At 47.1% G+C, this 13,401-nt stretch overlaps 1 protein-coding gene across 1 annotated transcript in view; it reads left to right on the forward strand.

Moving 5' to 3' along the window:
- ACSL6 (acyl-CoA synthetase long chain family member 6) overlaps positions 1 to 13,401 on the forward strand; it is a 57,255-nt gene that overhangs the window by 23,215 nt on the left and 20,639 nt on the right. Inside the window, exons 2-9 of the mRNA XM_053990840.1 lie at positions 3,400 to 3,620; positions 5,192 to 5,306; positions 6,106 to 6,170; positions 6,574 to 6,675; positions 6,786 to 6,885; positions 7,548 to 7,726; positions 8,567 to 8,599; positions 9,160 to 9,211. Of these exons, the coding sequence (XP_053846815.1) occupies positions 3,400 to 3,620; positions 5,192 to 5,306; positions 6,106 to 6,170; positions 6,574 to 6,675; positions 6,786 to 6,885; positions 7,548 to 7,726; positions 8,567 to 8,599; positions 9,160 to 9,211 (867 nt within the window). The remainder of the gene's footprint in view (positions 1 to 3,399; positions 3,621 to 5,191; positions 5,307 to 6,105; positions 6,171 to 6,573; positions 6,676 to 6,785; positions 6,886 to 7,547; positions 7,727 to 8,566; positions 8,600 to 9,159; positions 9,212 to 13,401) is intronic.

Below are 13,401 nucleotides of genomic sequence, written 5' to 3' on the forward strand. Positions count from 1 at the left end.
TGAAGGAATGGTAGGGAGGATGTGATTGTGTGGCCACACAGGACCAGTAAAATTTTAATTGCATTAGGCATACAACAGTAGCTTGAGGCTGTTCCCACACTGGCTTATGTCACTGAACTCCATCGACAGGAGTTACAGCATCACTTCCAGGAGAAAAAGATGAAAACTAAATTGTACAAGAGAGCAGTTTGTTGCGAAAATAAATAAATAAGCCCTGTTCTGGGGGGGATTGCTGTGAACGCAGGCTGGTGGGTGACCTGGAGCCCTGTGTCACTGCTGGCTGCCCCAAGGCTGCAGGAGCCCTGCTCAGCCCACACCCAGGCTGGGAAGTTCCCCTGTGCCAGGCACCCCCAGCTCTTACCCATGGTTGTGCTCTTTTGGCACTTCTCCAGCACTTCTTCCTTCCTTCCTCCAAACCATTTTTTTATGTCCTTCCTTGCATATTTGTTTCTCTTTTCTTTGCTATGGGAATATTTTAGAAATCCAATGATGTGAAGTGCCATTTGGAATAAATGGAAATGGCAGTGTTTCCACGTGCCACATGCAGGGGTGCCATGCTCTGCTTGCTGGCACCCAGAGCTGCTTGCTTGTGGGGAACATGAATTGCAGCAGGCTAGTAGATCCACCTCAGGCAACAGAAATGGGGCCAAGAGGTAGCAGAAATGGGACACAAAGGTAACAGAAATGTAGAGAAGGGGTGTGGAGAACATCCTGCTGCTGATCCTGAGCCCGAGGTGACAGCAGCAGCTGCTTGTTGTGCACTCTGTAGTGCAACGCTGCCTTGCTGATGGGTAACCCAGCCCAAATGTGCTGGGTTTAAATTACTATTAGTTATTTTCCTGATGACATGAGAAATGTATTGCCAGAGCATGTGAACCATGAGGTGCTCACCTGCCTGCCTTGACTCGTCAGAGGAGGCTGTGATCCAGGCACCCCTGACCCCTCTTTCTGCAGGTATAGGGAGGGGTGGAGCAGTTCTCTCTGATCATCCCGAACACACCTGGGCCCCCTTCCTGGCCACCATCCCAGGGCAGGTTGGCTTCTCTGAGCAGATCAAGTATGAACTTATCATGAATCACTTTGGGATGCAAAACCCAGGATTAACTATTGCAAAATGCAACTTGTGTGAACTCCGCAGGGCCAAAATTGAATGTGAACAGAAATTGCAGCCCTGACTCTCATGATCCTGCTGTTGATGCTATGAGCTCTAGATGTCCATGGATGCCCTCAACCAGATGGGTGTAAAGGCCTGGTCCTGCTTCTACCCAGGCAATCCCTGCAGCTGAGCAGGGCAGAAGCACATGGCTGTAGCCAAGCATCCCCCCATGGCAGTGCTGCTTCCACAGGCACCTTCCCAGCTTTCCATTTTCAACTTAACTGCACAGATGGATACAAAATAGCATTTACAGGCTGCTGTTGAGGGAGTAATTCCCAGGATTTCAGTGTAACCAGTAAGCTGGGTGGCTGCTTTTGGTGGGACAGGCTGTTTCTGGGAGCAGACAGTCTTAATTGGGACTTGCTGAAATGCTTTTGCACAAATAAGCAATTCATCAGTAAATTAATAGCTCCCTTGTTAAGCTCTCCTAGTTTTTGTAGTAAAAGTGTGTTTGTCAGGCTGCTTTTCATAATCTAGTGTTGAGAAATATTGAGGGGAGAAATCAGTACTCTGTCTCAGTTCATAAAATCATTTTATCCCAGAATGGTTTGGTTTGAAAGGGACCCTAAAGCTCATCCAGTTCCAACTGCCCTGCCATGACCAGGGACTCCTTACATTATACCAGGCTCCTCCAAGCTCCATCCAGCCTGTCCTTGAACACTTCCAGGGATGGGGCATCCACAGCTTTTCTGGGCAACCTGTGCCAGGGCCTCACCACCCTCACAGTTCATCCTAACATCATTGCAGTCACATAGTCAGTATTTTATCACATGTGGAGATTTCTGAAAAGGTCCTCAAATCTCAGGAAGGTGGTGGGTATTTCCCAGTAACATCATCTGGATGTGATTATTGGAAGGGTTTAACCATTCTTGAGGAGGCTGCTTGTGGTCCCAGAGGGTTTGCACAGCTGGGAGTTCTCTGGGAGCAGAGGTGACTGTGGATGTTGGCCAGCGTCAGGGAGCACCATGGGGCCAGAGGGACGTTTGGGCCAGAGCTCTCAGGAGATGGATGACCATGAACATGGGCTCTGTGTCACTGTCCCCGTGCTGCTGCCCTCACCATTTCACATCCAAAAAATGAGTGAGGTTAATTGTTTGTTATGTTGGTTTTTTTCTTCTGCAAACTTACCAACCTTTTCCAGAGCTTTGTGCAAGGGGTGCCCCTCTCTTCACCACCTGGCCTGTGCCAGCCCCAGTGCTCATTTGGCACACACACTGGAGAAGGCTACTAGAGGATAGTCCTGACCCTCAGGACTTCAGGACAGTGCAGCCCAGACACTGTTCCCAGGTGGAAAAAAGCAGTTTTGTGTTAGTGGTGCTGCTGTGTGGGAAGTCCTGGCACCCTCGTGGAAGTGAAGCCATGTAGCTCCACAAGCTGGAGCAAGGCCAGAGGGCAAGAGGGAAGGGGCTGCTTGGGCTCATGTGGCTGAAAAACTTTTTTAAGTTTCTTTTTTTTTTAAGACCTTGGCTCTTGTAAAGTCATAAATAGAGCTGTGGGAAACCTGAGCTGTTTGGATTCCCCCTGGGCAGCAACTGCTTGGCTCATCCCTCAGAGGACCGGCTGATACTGGGGACTCCTCAGTGAGGAGTTGATATGGGGCTGTCATTGTAAACAGGAGTTATTTAAAATGTTCTTTGTGTACTCAACACCCAAACACGAGTCCCCTGAGGACCGCCTGACCTTTCACCCTGGAGCAGTGAGTCACCTGCATGGCTCCTTCTCTCTGGTTTCTGTTTGTGCAAAAGGGAAAAGCAAGGCAACCTGCTGTGGCAGAGTCTAGATTGATGCCCAATCCACAATGTGACCTTGCCTTTCCCAGGAGCTGCTCCCACTCTGTGAGCCCAGCACAAGTCTCCGTGCAGTCCTGCTCAGGGAAGGCAGAGAAAGGTCCTGGCAGCCCTGAGGGGTCATAGCTGGATCCTAGAGCTTGTCCCAGCATCTCTCACTCCAGATAACTGCAGCTGCATCACCTATACATTGGTATTCAGCAGTCCTTAGGGACTGAGCTGTCTGTTCCTGCTCACTCTGCTACGGATGCTTCCTCCTTTCTCCTGTCTCTTCCCTAGATACTGTTTTTCTCAGCTAGGGTGGCCACTGGCAGGCAGCCCCTGGCTCAGCAGGGCAGGGTGTCTGCGATGGCTGATGAGGCAAAGCATGTTCTCCTCTGCCCAGAGCCCCGTGCTGCCTCTGCCCATCCGCAGCCTGACCTCACCCAACCTGACCCATCCTTCTGGCTCTTGCAGAGTTTGCAGTTTCGCTGGTGGAGAAGATGCAGGCTCAGGAAATCCTGCGGAGCCTGCGGCTCCCTGAGTTTGATGACCTCAGCCAGTTCTTCCGCAACCTGCCGGCCACGGCGCTGGTGGGCATCGGTGCCTTCGCGGCTGTTGTCGCCTACTGGTTTGCCAGCCGGCCCAGGGCCGTGAAGCCGCCCTGTGACCTGCGCATGCAGTCGGAAGAAGTTGAGGTGAGGGCAACCCTGGCTGGCTTTCCCCAAGATCTGCATGCCTGGAAGTCATAGAACGGATTGGGTTGGAAGGGACCTTAAAGATGACCTCATTCCAACCTCCTGCCACGGGCACTAGACCAGGCTGTTCCAAGCCCCATCCCGCCTGGCCTCTAACACTTGCAGGGATGGGGCAGCCACAGCTTCTCTGGGCAATCTGTGCCAGGGCCTCACCATCCTCACAGGCGAGAATTTATTTCTAGCATCTAATTTAAGCCCACTTTATTTCAGTGTGAAGCCACTACCTCTTCTGTCACTATGTGCCCTTGTAAAAAGTCCCTTTCCAGCTCTCTTGTAGGCCCCTTTCATTAAGGTGTCCCTGGAGCCTTCTCTTCTTCAGGCTCAACAACTCCAACTCTCTCAGCATTTCCTCATAGGGTAGGTGTCCCATCCCTCTAATCACCTTCATGGCCTCCTCTGGACTTATTTCTACAGATCTATGTCCACAGGGGACGCCAGGAAGGCTTTGTTGTTGTTGTTATTGTTGTTTTGGTAGTTCCCCAACCTCATCCTGAAATCAACCATGTAATGCACTGTGCCAGGGATCAGTTCACCTCTTAATTCACCTTTTTCTGTAAACTAAAAAACTAGAATACAGCATGTTATTCTCTTAGATTTTCAGTAATATTTTGGTCTTAGCTTTTCTCAACCATCCAAAAATTAGAGGCACTGCCATTGCATGGTAGAAACAACTGAAAGGCAACAGCTGATGAGACCAGATCACCTGGCACTCTTCATGTCTGCCCATTGCTGAGTTTGGTGCTGCAAACTTGGTAATAGGAAGAAAAATTAAACCTGAATCCATGCTTAGAGGCTGAGGAGTTACTAATTGTTATCCTTGCAAAAGGCTTTAATGATGTGGCTCTGTTTTAAAGAACAGAAATATTTCTGAATATTGTCTCCACTTATTTTACTATCCAAAAGTGGGATGAGAATTTTTAAAGCCTTTTGTGATGTTCCCTCTAAGATGTCATTGTCTTTAATTCCAACAGCTTTTTAAAAGGGTGGGAGAAATTTGCATTTTTCAAGATAGTTTTTCCCTGTGGTTACGGCTTTAGTTAGACTTTTTTTCTGGCTCCCAGTGCAGTCCTGGTTTGGTCATTCTCACCCTAGTTGCCCACTGCTAAAACACCTCTGCTGAGCCCATGGCACTGGGGGCTGGCCTCTGCCTTAATCTGTCCTTCATGTTGGCCTGGATGTCCTTGTGGAAGTGCTCATGGTGCTAGTCCTGGAGACCTGTGGAGCTCAGAAAAGTTGCTTCCCCCAGCACATCCCCACTCCATTACTTCCAGATCCATAGTTCCCCAGTGACAATGGGCTGGGTCAAGTGTTCCTCTGTGACCAGAGGGCTCTCTGTGTCCCTGAGGTGCTGAGGTCAACGTCCCCTCTCTCACATCCCTTTGGGCCTTGGGGCAGGTGGTGGTCACAGAGGTCTTGCTGGCATTTGTGCTTTATGGTGGGGGTTTCCCCATCTCCCACCCCTCGAGCAGTGTTGATGGCTGTGTCATCTCGTGTCACCTCATCTCACACAGGGCCTGGCCGGGGCGCGCCGCTCGGTGATCGGGGACAGCCCACAGCTGCTGACACACTACTACGATGATGCCAGGACCATGTACGAGGTCTTCAGGAGGGGATTCAGCATCTCTGGTGAGAGCACAGTGGTGAGGAGACCTAGAAGCAGAAGTTGGGAGAGGTGGGGACCAGGCCACGCAGATCTTCTTACCCCATGGTCAATGGTATCATCACAGAGCCCTTACACACTTGAGAGACATCACTTCCCACTCCAAAAAGCCAGGATGTCTCTTCCCTGCTCTACCATAACTATTTCCATGTCTGCTGTTTACAGTGTCCTGCCTCATTGGATGCAACAATGTCATGGTCAGATTATTATTTTTGGTACCATAAAAATCCAGTAGATCTGCACATATTCTGCCCCACAAGAAAGGGGGAAATGAAGGACTAGGTAGGTGTATGGAGGAATGGATTCCTGCAAGTAGGTACCATTAGCAAATTACTCAAACTTTTCAAATTTTCATCTGGTCGTGCACTGCTGTGTATTTTACCTTCCTCCAGAGTAGGCTGAGCTAAACATAGTAGTTTTCACCTTTTTAAATCAAGAGGCAGTGCAAGCAGTGGGAGCTGGTGTTTGGGATGAGTGCCCTTATCAGACACTAATGTTTATGTGACCTTTGGAGAAGTGTCTTTTAATGAGGCTGTTTGGGGCAAACTGCTCCTGTCAGTGGGGAGAACTGAAGCCTTTTTGGGGGATCCCAGCAGCTTGTTTTCCATCAGATGCACTTGTGTGGGTAATTTGCTGGAGATTGCTGTGAAAACCAACCCATTAAGTATGGATTTACACCTGGAGGGCTCCCTCACATCGTGGCCCCATGTGTGAACTCCTGGCACTGCCTCCCCATAACTCATCATCTCTGCTTGTGTCTTTCAGAAAATGGCCCCTGCCTGGGGTTCAGGAAGCCCAAGCAGCCCTACCAGTGGCTGTCCTACAAGGAGGTGAGCTGGGTGTGACACCCACTGTGCATCCTCTTCCCCTGCCCAACACAAGAAGGGGTGTTGGGGTGCTGCACATTAGACCAGGGGGTTGCTCATGCACCGTCTGATGCTTCCTGGTGTCCCCACCCTGGCACATCCAGGTGTTGCATGGGTGTGTCAGCTTTCAGGGGCTGGCTCCATGCCATGAGCCCACTTCTGAAAGCAGCACTGAGGCACTCTGAAGCCATGGGGCATCACCGACCTCATCAACTGCTAGTCAGCTAATGATGGTTCATGAGAATGTAAAAATTTGACTTTTAGATAGGAAATACAATCATTTGAGAGCCTCCCTGTAAGTGTCTGCTTAATTTGGTATTGTTTATATTCCTGTTTTTTAATGTATTTTTTCCTCTCCAAATTCCAGGTGGCTGAAAGAGCAGAAGCTCTGGGTTCAGGCCTTTTGCAGCAGGGCTGCAAGCCATCCACAAAGCAGTTCATTGGCGTCTTCGCTCAAAACCGGCCAGAGGTGAGATTTTATGTCCAACTTGATATTGTATTAATAATGTTCCTGACCTCTCAAGTTATATCTGCTCTCGTGGCCCCTTCTCACCTTTGTGCTTCCATGTTCTCCTTCAGTGGATCATCTCTGAGCTGGCTTGCTACACCTATTCCATGGTGGTGGTTCCCCTGTATGACACTTTAGGTCCTGGAGCCATTCGGTACATTGTCAACACAGGTAAAATCAAAACTGCTGTGATCTCAGTTTTGTTGCTCAGAATGGTTCATTTTCTGCTTCTAAAAGACAGATGATCATAGAATCCTAGAATGGTTTGGGGTGGAAGGAACCTTAAAGCTCATCTGGTTCCAACTCCTCTTCATTGGCAGGGACACATTACACCAGGTTGCTTCAAGCCTCATCCAGCCTGGCCATGAACACTTCCAGGGATGGGGCATTGTGATTACACTTGTTGAGTGTCTTGAATTCACTTAGAGAGGTTCCTGAGAAGCCTGTGCTGCCTCTGTTGTATTTTCCATATGCCCAGTTGTGCATAGCCATGGATAAGGGCTGCTCTGGATGTGGGAATTACTCCATGGCTGCCCACTCCTGTGTTGCTTGATATTTTGCCTCCTAGATTTTTTAAGGCATGTGGGGACCAATTTTAATATTTTGAACTGACTCCCAAAATTATCTTAAATGTGAACTGCAGCTTTGACATTGACTTAGGTTAGCTAAGATTGCATTTTTTCCTCATTTTTCAAGAGAAGCATGTGTTGTGTGCTGGGGTTTCTGGTGTAGCCTGGAGTGACTATCAGAACTGATATAGTGTTAGCTATGAGCCAGTCTTGCATTAAAGGTGATTTACTGCAAACAGCTTATTTGGCTGTTTTTTTTTGCAGCTGACATTTCCACAGTCATTTGTGACAAGCCTGAAAAAGCCAGGATACTCCTTGACCATGTGGAGAGGAGAGAAACACCAGGCCTGAGGTCTATCATCCTGATGGACCCATTTGAGAAGGAGCTGGCAGAGAGAGGGAAGCGCTGTGGGGTTCGCATCCAGACCATGCAGGAGGTGGAGGTGAGTTTGCTCTCTCTCCCCTTTCACTATTTTTTGTAATATCTGTAAAGACAGTACAGTGTACAGGGACTTGTGAATTGTGTGCCAGGTTCAGTGTCTGGAGAGCACAAAAGAGCAGCTTGTGGCTGATAATACTGGTGCTTCGTGCACATGTCTCTTGATGTTATTCCTTGTTGATAGCAGAGCCAACATTTCAATTCTTTATCCTCAAATATGCTATCAGCTGCTATTTAAGCATGGGAAGGGGGCTGCTATTTGAGACACTGTCCTACAATGTTACTGATAAGTAAAACTTTACAAAAGGAAGGCCTTGTAAAATCATGGCTCAGGCCTGTTACTTTGGCTAAGTAGAAGAGGACTGTGGAAAAGAGACTCAGCTGAATGAGGGGTATGAAATGAGTTCTATAACCATTGTGTGTTCACATCGTGGTGTATGGTGGTTGGTTGAATTATGTTTGCTATGCTTTAAAACAATGTAACTGATAATGGGCTAACTGCTTTAAAAGGCCTGGTTTTTGCAATAAAGCAGCTCTCCTTTGCACCTGCCTGGGCACTCTGCGTCACTACGGACCCTCACCCACACTACATGTAAGCCTACAGCCTCACACTTGTTTGAAACACCCTGGATGCAGCTCAACCAACCCAAACACTACTCGAAATCCAAGGAAGGCACTGCAGTTAAGTCAAGAAACTCAGGATAATGAAGATGGCCTCAGTGCCAGCTAGGAATTTGTCTGCTTTAGCTCACACTCTCCCTTAGTGGTTTGCAGATTATTATCAAATGGGTTACACTGCAGGAATTAAGGTGGAAATCACTTTTGTTACTTTGATCTCTTCCAGGACTGTGGCCGTGAGAATCGACATGTGCCTGTGGTGAGTGTTGGCTTGTTGCTTTTCCAATTTACAATGGCAGCAGAAGGCACCTTAAAGCTCATCTCATTCCACCCTTCCATGGGTGCTTGGCTGCTCCAAGTCCTGTCCAATCTGGCCTTGAACATTTTCAGGAATGGGACAGCCACAGCTTCCCTGGGCAACCTGTGCCAGGGCTTCACCACCCCCATAGGGAACAATGTGCAGTATTTGCTTTATTCCCTCTACCTGGAATAAAGGTACTACTGACCTGGAAATTGATGAATTATCTCAAGTTGTCCCACATGTCTACAGATACAGGTGGTGGCTTGGAAAATACTAACTGTGAGACAAACACTAAAGCATGCCCTTAGTGCAGCTGGAGCACAGCATAAAGGGAGGAATACAGTCTGCATCAGCTGAAGAAACCTGGTTATATATGCTGAGGGGAATGATAGCTTTTTATGTCAAAGCAAAAACATAATTGGTTTGATCTTTAGGTTTCTACAATGTCAACAGTCTCTGCCACTGACATGTCTGCATTTGACTGATGTGATTTTCTTAATCTCCTTTTGTATTTCTAGCCTCCTCGACCAGAAGATCTGTCAATTGTCTGTTTTACTAGTGGCACTACAGGTAAAAGAGGCATTTTAATCTAGAAATGTTAGAATATCTTAAGAAATTAATTATTAATCTGACCTCAATACACACAAACTTGTTGTTTTACTGATATGGCAATGATATTTCTAGACATTTTTAATATTTAAGAATATATAGGTTTATATACTTCTGTAGATTGCAAATTAAAAATAACAATATATTTATTTTTCAGTTGAATTCTCTGATGTACACTTTGCCAGTATGATTTTCCAGTTGTCTGAAAATCCACCCATATGTCTGCTTCCGATTTTGTTGTGTAGTTGTGAAGCACTCGGTTGATTGGTATTTATCTTTTGCAAAGATTTTTTTAAAAAACCCCAAAACTTAAAATGTGGTTCCACAGCTTTCCATTCTCTGTATCCTGAGCACATTGATGTCTCCAGCCTCACCAAGGTCCTTGTCACCTCTGTTTCCTCTTCTTGTGTGTTGCTTATGACACCAAGTGCTGTGGAGGTTTGGGATGAGCCTGGGCAGCCCATGGTGCTGGTACTCGTGTGCTGCTGGCCTGTTTTTCTTGGAAAGAGGAGCAGCATCATTTTCCTGGCTGTTCTTAGCAGAGGCAGTTCTTTCTCCTCTCTCCAGACCCTGGTCTTCATCAGCTTGCAGGAATTTCCTACTCTTGAGAACTCAGCCTCTGTAACATCTCCCTGAAAGCTGTATGGGCAGATGCACAAGGCATCACTGCTTGGGACACTGCTTTTACACTTTCCTGCAGAGAAGGTCCATGCTCCAGGCACTGCTGGAGCAGCTCTTCCAGATCCACTTGTGCTGTTGGGATTGCCTAATGCCTGGTCCTACGCCAAAGCATCCTCAGTTTGGTCTCAGCAGAAGATGCTGGGAGCTGCTGGTGCTCCTCAGATGGCGGGTCAGGCTGAGCACGAGGGAACACCTTCATCCTCCACCTCCCAGGAAAGACTGGTGCTTCAGACCAGGTAGGCAACTGCTTTATCAACTCCGAGTACAAGCTCAAGATGTGCTAAAAGGGTTTGGGTATTTTACCTTTGTGTATGGTCCTTAGTTTTGAGATCTGCACTTCAGAGTGCCCAGGGCAGAGCACTGAGCGAAAGGAGCCTGTGATTCTGCTCTGTTCCAGCACTGGGAATTCCTAAATGGGAAAGACTGAACTCAGTGCTGGACATGAACATCACAGCCATGTACAGAGTGAGTGCAAAGTGGCCGGGCACAAATGGGAGCAGTAGGAAATGGAAGGAGCCATGCCATGGATACAGCAGGGCACAGTGTGTTTCTGTGCATGTTCAAGTGCAGAGCAATTATTTTTCAAGTCACGTTATTCTTGATATTTTTATTTCTAAATAAGAAATTCTGCATAGAGAAGGTTTCTTTTGATTTTTTTTTTTAATTTGCAGATGCAATCATGGGCCAGTTTCCGATTTTTTGCTTTTCTTAGAAACATGCTCAGTTACAGAAATAGGACAACCAGGAAGTTCATTTCCCTTCTCCCATTCAAATCAGAGATTTCAAATTTTGCAAATCCTCTCAAACTGAACCCTCTCATACAATGCTTTGTGATGCATGAGCCCATCCTCTGCTGCTGCAGGACTTTGCACATCAGTCTCTGCCTTTTCCAGAGGTTGCATCAACACTCTGGCCTGTTTTCTACATTGTGCTTTGATGTAAGAGTTTTATATAGCCCATGTAATTTTTAGTGCTAAATTTAGAATTTTCTTCCAAAGGCTATGTTCTCTAGGGTTTTTCCAGTTCCAAAGGGCTTTAAATATTTTTGTATGGTGTGAAAAAAATCTCTGCTGTAGAATGTGTCACCTGAAAATTGTAGAATTGGAAATAATTCCCCAGGAGCAGACTTTAACACTTGCTTTTCTTTGATAGGACCAGATGCCCCAATGCCTCCTCAGGAAGAAAAGAGAGGCTGAGGTTACTGATCTTGGATGACAAGACCAACTTCCATGGCTGTGCCAAGAAGCCATCAGCACTTGGAAATGGGCCAAAGGCACATAGATATCCCCAAACTGTCAGGAAACAATTTTTCATGTTGACTATTCCAGAGAAATCAACTGTCATTCCCTCAAGGATCCACTGATCCAGGTGGATAAAAATTGCTTCCCAGTGGTATCTCCCAGCCTGGCAGTGCATGTTCCTTTTTGCCAGAGCTCCCCAGGGGAGGAAAGTGCTTGCATCCCAGAATGCTGATGGATCACACCATCAAATTAGTGCAGGAGCACTTGAAAAACCCTTTTAGCAATGTGGAAAAGGTTCTCTATTCTTTTAAAGGTTCTACTATTGCTTATAAGAACTATCAAACAAGCCTGGCACCAAGATAAGGAGGACTTTACATTCCTGGATTATTAATGGATTGCAAGCTATTCGTTCTGTAACAGGACACTCACTGGGCCTTTCTTTGTGAGGAAATTCAAACAAGAACAGTGTTACAGAAATGGCATTGATTTTTAAAATAGAAAAGCAGCATCCCTGCCAACCCTCTTCTCTCAAAGTGGTAATTCTGGGAAAGGGCTCATAGAAAGGGGCACTTATTTTTGCTAGCTTAACTCTTAGAAATACTAAGGAAGGTTAAAGCTTACAGGAGTCCTCCAACCCAAAAAGCTGCAGCTGTCCCATAACAGCATGGTTTGTTCTGGATTTCTCCTGATGAAGGCTCTCCTGGCTCCAACACTGCTGCTCTGCTTAGACACCATTATCACTGCAGCCTGTCCAGGATGTTGAGCCTGTGTGAGAAGAGGGATGCAGAGGAAGGAGTCAGGATGTTAACACTGCTTCCAGGCATGGCAGAGATACTGGATCTGCATTCAAGTCAGAGGTGGAGTGAGTAAATGAGTCAAACATCTGAGAAATCTCATAGAATCACGGAATAGTTTGGCTTGGAAGAGACCTTTAAAGCATGTCTAGTTCCAATTCCTGGCCATAGCAAGGAACAATTTCACCTAGACCTGTTTGCTCCATGCCCCACCCAGCCTGGCACTGAACACTTCAAATCCTCCAAAAAAACATCTGAAGAATTTTGTCAAGGTGCAGGGACCAGATGTGTGCCAGAGGGCACAGTTTTGAGTTTCCAGATCAGTACTGAGCACATCCTCTCCACTGGTGCCTGAGCCATGTGACGCTGCAGGAGCACAGCTGCTTCTAGAACTGCAGGGGCTGCGCACCTGTGTTTGGCTGGACGCCCCTCAATAACACAAGTGGTTTTTGAGTCGTGGTGTATATTGCACAACTGTTCATGGACTTTTCTTGGAGCCTGGATCCATGCGTGCACCCAGCTGTGAAAATAACCTGCCAGGCTGATTTGGCACCTGTGAGCCTGCTAGTTCAAGATGTTAGCACGGGAGCAGCTGCGGCTGGCAAAGGTGTCAGCTTCACCCCTGAGCTTCAGATGGGACCAAACAGCCTCCTGTGCACCATCTTCATCTGCAACTGTTTGGGACTGAATTACTCAAGGCACTTGGAGCAGCAAATAGAGATTTTCAGTATAATATATTGTGTTAAAAATATCCTGCTCTATTGCAATAAATGTATGCAACAATTGCTACTGCTGTTTGTGCCCGCCTTTAATTATTTGGGACGTTGAGTAGGAGTGATGGTGGTGGTGCTGGCAGGGCAAAGGGCTCAGTGCTGAGTGTGCCCATGTCCCTGCCCATGCCCACACTGAAGGGCTGCTAGCAGCACAGCCCTCAAACTGTTCTGAAATGAGAGGATTAAACATACTTTCCTGTGTTGAAATATATTCACAAAGCACCAAAGTCTCTTCCTAATCTGAGGAAGGCAGAATGAAATTCTGGCTGGTTTACCATTTTGTTACATTAACTGAAGGAGCTTTGCCAGGCTGCTCGTGCCCAGTGTACTGGGGACACACTGGGCACCTGCAGACAAAGCTCTCCTGATCTGCCTTCACACAGAGCAGCAGGAACTACGTGGCAGTGGTGTGATCGAATTAAAACAATCTGCTTAAAAACATGTTGGGAGAGAAAGAGGCTGGCCCCATAATCTTTATTTGAGCTGAGCTACACCTTATTTTCACAAGTAAAGCCTTGGAGGGTGATGAAAAGGGACAGTGCTGTGACAGGAGGACATGCAGAGCCCTCCGTGCCACTTTTTTGTGAACATGGAGGTTCCAGCCTGTGTATTTGCTGCTTAACAAACACTCTGTTTTTGTGTCCAAAAGATATGAAATGCAA

This window comes from Vidua macroura, chromosome 15, assembly GCF_024509145.1.
Source record: "Vidua macroura isolate BioBank_ID:100142 chromosome 15, ASM2450914v1, whole genome shotgun sequence".
NCBI classification, from domain to species: Eukaryota; Metazoa; Chordata; class Aves; order Passeriformes; family Viduidae; genus Vidua; species Vidua macroura.